Consider the following 5,415-nt stretch of genomic DNA (forward strand, 5'->3'; position numbering starts at 1 on the left):
ATTAACGTATCAAAATAAGCATGTGCACATGGATCTTCACCGTTTAGGATAAACAGAAACGACTGTCCTCAACTTGTCGGTATACAATATTTGTATGAAAAGGTGCTACTACCTAATTGGTCAAAAACTGTTGGGGAGAAGCCGTGGTTTAGACTTAACTCTCCCGTTATTGGTCCTTCAGTCCGTCCGTCCCCCAATCGTCCTCTCTGCTCCAATGGTTGTGAACAGCACGCTAAAAAGGGGAGGAATACCTATTCTGTCTGATGGTGCTGATGATGTTAATCTGATGGTGAAGATCATGTATTGTATTGTTGTAATTCAAAGGAAAGTATGATTTATTATAGTAAATTAAACTGACACTGATCTTAGTGAATAAATGGAAACTGGCCTTGATTTTAGTTACTGAAGCTAACTTGACCTTAGGTACTCTGACTGTGTGTGTGTGTGTGTGTGTGTGTGTGTGTGTGTCATGGTTCTACCTTTGAAGTTTTCTCCTCTTCCTGGCTTCAGATCTAATCTCTATTTTCTAACCATAGTGTCCCAATGAACTCTAATTCCCCTGGTCTCATCTGCCAGGTGGTGATAATAAAGATAATGGCTTTCAACTGTGAGGAGAGTTCTTTTTCTTTGAAAAGAGAAGACTAATAAAAGGATATATCACAATGCAAAATTTATTATGCATTAACGTATCAAAATAAGCATGTGCACATGGATCTTCACCGTTTAGGATAAACAGAAACGACTGTCCTCAACTTGTCGGTATACAATATTTGTATGAAAAGGTGCTACTACCTAATTGGTCAAAAACTGTTGGGGAGAAGCCGTGGTTTAGACTTAACTCTCCCGTTATTGGTCCTTCAGTCCGTCCGTCCCCCAATCGTCCTCTCTGCTCCAATGGTTGTGAACAGCACGCTAAAAAGGGGAGGAATACCTATTCTGTCTGATGGTGCTGATGATGTTAATCTGATGGTGAAGATCATGTATTGTATTGTTGTAATTCAAAGGAAAGTATGATTTATTATAGTAAATTAAACTGACACTGATCTTAGTGAATAAATGGAAACTGGCCTTGATTTTAGTTATCCAAGCTAACTTGAGCTTAGTGATTAGATGTAAACTGACTGATTGTAGTGAATAAATATAAAGTGGCATTGATTTTAGTGATTAAATGTAAATTGCTTCTTCCAACTAACTGCTCCATATTAGGCATTGCTTTCTGGTTCCAATTAAAAGTACTCTGACTGTGTGTGTGTGTGTGTGTGTCATGGTTCTACCTTTGAAGTTTTCTCCTCTTCCTGGCTTCAGATCTAATCTCTATTTTCTAACCATAGTGTCCCAATGAACTCTAATTCCCCTGGTCTCATCTGCCAGGTGGTGATAATAAATTAACTGTGGACCCTCTTTACCAAAGCTCTAAACCTATTGAGATTCAGTGTTTTAGCGAACCAGTCCCTTTGATGTTAAACAGTGCTCCAGTTGGCTAACACTATAAATATTGACCAGTGATTCAGTGAACACATAGGGTGATATGTAACTACATAAACATAACTGTGAGATTAAAGTATATAGACTTATGTATGCTATAAAATAAAAACTTTAACTAATTCTATTCATATCTACTTAAAAATAAAAATCACCCTAACACAACTGCTTGCAGCTCTGATGAGGGCATGCAACCTGTATTTCAGGTCTGTTCTCAACTGAATAAACAAAACCAAACAAACAAAAAACCTACATCTTTATTTGTTCTTCTCAGCTGTTGTAATCAAATACGGTACTTTTTCCAGCCAGAAGTGTTCTCTAGAACAGAAAGGGAATCAAGGCCTTCCTGCTTTTTGGGTAATCTTCAAATTTAGCAAGGTACCACCTACACAGACATAAAGTGGGAAGAGATATTCTTCTGTTAATATAAGCATTTGTATTGCAAGTGTGCAGTGCGTATGTGTTTTTATTCTTACTTGTGGTGGTGCACAGCCCTGCTGGCGAGCATCACTATGGTGGAGATGGCAAAGGCTGAACTGTGAACAGAGTGGCCAGCTAAAGCGAAGCCTACCCACTCAGTTATCTCTCCCAAGAAGTTGGCTCCAGACACATATTCAAACATTCCTCCTGTGGGTGGAATTAGGACAGGTATGCATATCCTTTTATATGTTCCCTGAAGAGAAAAACTGCCATCAGATTTCACTCTGCAAGAAAAATCTTAATGTTTTATTTTCTCTTATTACAACTGAATTGAATAAGTACTTACCATCTGCACTGTCCTTTAACATGATTTTGAGTTTACATGCTGGGTATAAAAAAAAACCTCAATGGCAGCCACACGACTCACTACACTGACCATAGATGGTTGAGCGCCCACTATTTGACCACAGGTCATGTGTAGTGCTGCTACTCAATAACTGAAAAAGGCAGACTCTTGACTGAGAAGTCTCCAAATGTGGTTGGATGTTCATTTGAAGCAGCACAGGTCACAGCTTTTACCTGCCTTGACCTCACATTATTTTCCTTAAAAGTCCTGGATGGATTGTTTCAACAGGTTGAGTCTTAGTCAGGGAAGTCCCTCTCCTAGTGAAGCTATTATTATTACTACCGATTCATTTAGTAAAGAAAAATAAGCCCAATTTATGGTTTTAACTGGCCATTACTACCACTCATAAAATAGGCATCCATTTTCACATACAGTCTTATGCAAAAGTTTAGGCACCCCTTGATAAATAACAGATTTTGGTGATTTTTTATTTGAACAGATGTTAACACAGTTTCTCTTGGAAATGGAAAAAATGCACAATATTTTCAGCAAACACCTGCGTCTCTTGAGGTATTCCATAGTGGATTTCGAGGTATGTTTAGGATCATTGTCCTGTTGTAGAAGCCATCCTCTTTTCAGCTTCAGCTTTTTTACAGATGGTGTGATGTTTGCTTCCAGAATTTGCTGGTATTTAGTGGAATCCATTCTTCCCTCCACCCGTGCAATGTTTCCTGTGCCACTGGCTGCAACACAACCCCAGAGCATGATAGATCCACCCCCATGCTTAATAGTTGGCAAGGTGTTCTTTTCATGAAATGCTGCTCCTTTTTTTCTCCAAACATGCCTTTGCTGATTGTGTCCAAAGAGTTCTATTTTAACTTCATCAGTCCACAGCACTTGTTTCCAAAACGCATCGGGCTTCTGTAGATGTCCTGTTGCATACTTCAGACGTTGGATTTTATGATGGGGACGCAGATAAGGTTTTCTTCTGCTGACTCTTCCATGAAGGCCTTGTCTGTGCAAGCATCGCTGCACAGTGGAACGGTGCACCACCACTCCTGAGTCTGCTAAATCTTCCTGCAGGTTTTTTGCAGTCAAATGGGGGTTTTGATTTGTCTTTCTGACCAGCATACGAGCAGTTCTGTCCGAGAGTTTTCTTGGTCTTCCAGATCTCATCTTGACCTCCACAGTTCCCCTGATCTGCCATCTCTTAATTACATTTCTTACTGTGGAAACTGCAAGCTGACAACGCTTTGCTATCTTCTTGTAGCCTTCTCCTGCATTGTGGGCGTCAATAACTTTCATTTTCAGGGTCTTACACAGCTGCTTAGAGGAACCCATGGTTGCTGGGTGTCCACAAGTGTGTGCACAAGGTTTGAAGAGTCAAAGTATTTGTACAGCTTTGAAATTGGCATTTACCAATGACAGCTGTTGCTGTGCATCAGATCTAACGAGCTGATTAAGGTCTGATACCTTGTGAGAGACTTTGAGACTCTGGAACTCTTAGGGTGCCCAAACTTTTGCACCATGCCATAATAATGTTTTTATTTTTTATTTTTGTTCAATTTATGGCATAAGAAGTAACTATGCATCACTGTTTGCTGAAAATATTGTGCATTTTTTCCATTTCCAAGAGAAACTGTGTTAACATCTGTTCAAATAAAAAAATCACCAAAATCTGTTATTTATCAAGGGGTGCCTAAACTTTTGCATAAGACTGTAGTAAAGGTCATGTACTGTAAAAATATTCACCACTTGAACATTCTTATCATCTATAATATCTTACTCATTCTCTTGGGGCAGAGACACACCAAGCTGATGTGAAAGAACTAGCACAGATGAGGCTGACTGTTGCGTTGCCTTTTTTTGGGCCAGTTGGGATGAAAAAGTGGCACTTGAACAGAGAGCCACAGCAGCAAGAACCATGTAAACACTACAAGTTTACAGAGGGCAAAGACAAGAGGAACAGATAAGTAGTGACAACCTGCGATTCTGCTTACTGTCTGATCCTCTATAATTAAGCCGCCACACTGGAAAATTAGCATCTAGTGCTGCATAGAGAGAGCGTGGTATTCTGTGCCATGATGTGATTACTACTCTTGACTTTCTCGTTACCCCACAGCTGGTGGAAAATATATTCAGACTCTAAACATAAGAAGAATCACAATCTAAAACATGCCTTTAAAAATAAACGTTCAAAAATAAAAATACTGACTCTGAAGAATGGTTCCATTTAGAGCTGTAAATGTATGTACGTACAGTATTTTAAATGTTTTAAACTGTAGATCTGTAGATGTGGCTCCAAGTGAAGCTTAAGTGCAGCTATCATAAATGAAACAAAGTAAAATAGTCATAGTAATAGTATTAAGTAGGTAAGTACCTTCATATTGTATCTATCATTCACTGTAGTTAATATTAATATTGTACTACCTTAGTCATTCCACTTCTTGTCCCAAGTTTCCCACCTCTCAGAGTTAAATGTAATAGAAATTAAAGATAAGAGGTGAGAAAATAATTCAGTCTAGTGTTTTTATGACTAAAGATCTTACCGTTGGGAATTCTGTAACCAGTCTCTCCAGGCTTTCTCAGGTTCCTCAGGATGTGGTCTGAGTGCACATTCACCACCCAGCCAACTAACCACAGTACAGACCCTGGAAGTGAACCAACCAAAGGCTGTTTTAACAATATTTGACAGATCAACAGCCAGACAGCCAAGCTGTGTTTTTAAAAGTTATATAATCTATTCACAGCATTCATATGTAGTTGTGGTAGTCCTGAGAGCCAGGTTTCTCAGTCAGCTAGATGAAGAATGGGGTTTAAAGCATTTTCACAAATAGAAAAATGGTTTCACAAATCAGACACCATGCTTTAAACTATCATTAATTAATTGAGCATCTTTGTAAGGGGCTGGTGCACAGTGGATCAAGCAGCAGTCGAAGGCAGGGGCCCCGACGACCCGATCTCTGGACACGGAGACTAGCCCTGGGGACATGGAATGTCACCTCGCTGGTGGGGAAGGAGCCCGAGCTTGTGCAGGAGGTTGAGAGGTACCGGCTAGATATAGTTGGGCTCACCTCCACGCACAGCTTGGGCTCTGGAACTTTACTCCTCGAGAGAGGCTGGACTCTCTACTACTCTGGAGTTGCCCGCGGTGAGAGGCGGCGGGC

The 5,415-nt window shown here is 40.0% G+C and overlaps 1 protein-coding gene across 1 annotated transcript in view; it reads right to left on the reverse strand.

Moving 5' to 3' along the window:
- Window positions 1-1,720: 1,720 nt before the first annotated feature.
- Window positions 1,721-5,415, reverse strand: part of srd5a1 (steroid-5-alpha-reductase, alpha polypeptide 1 (3-oxo-5 alpha-steroid delta 4-dehydrogenase alpha 1)) — an 8,699-nt gene continuing 5,004 nt past the window's right edge. The window contains exons 3-5 of the mRNA XM_020620166.1: window positions 4,798-4,899; window positions 1,959-2,109; window positions 1,721-1,867 (exon numbers count right to left, since the gene is read on the reverse strand). Coding sequence (XP_020475822.1) covers window positions 1,801-1,867; window positions 1,959-2,109; window positions 4,798-4,899 — 320 coding nt within the window. The 3' untranslated portion in view covers window positions 1,721-1,800. The remainder of the gene's footprint in view (window positions 1,868-1,958; window positions 2,110-4,797; window positions 4,900-5,415) is intronic.

The sequence above is a fragment of the Monopterus albus genome, unplaced genomic scaffold (assembly GCF_001952655.1).
Source record: "Monopterus albus unplaced genomic scaffold, M_albus_1.0 scaffold233.1, whole genome shotgun sequence".
Taxonomy (NCBI): domain Eukaryota; kingdom Metazoa; phylum Chordata; class Actinopteri; order Synbranchiformes; family Synbranchidae; genus Monopterus; species Monopterus albus.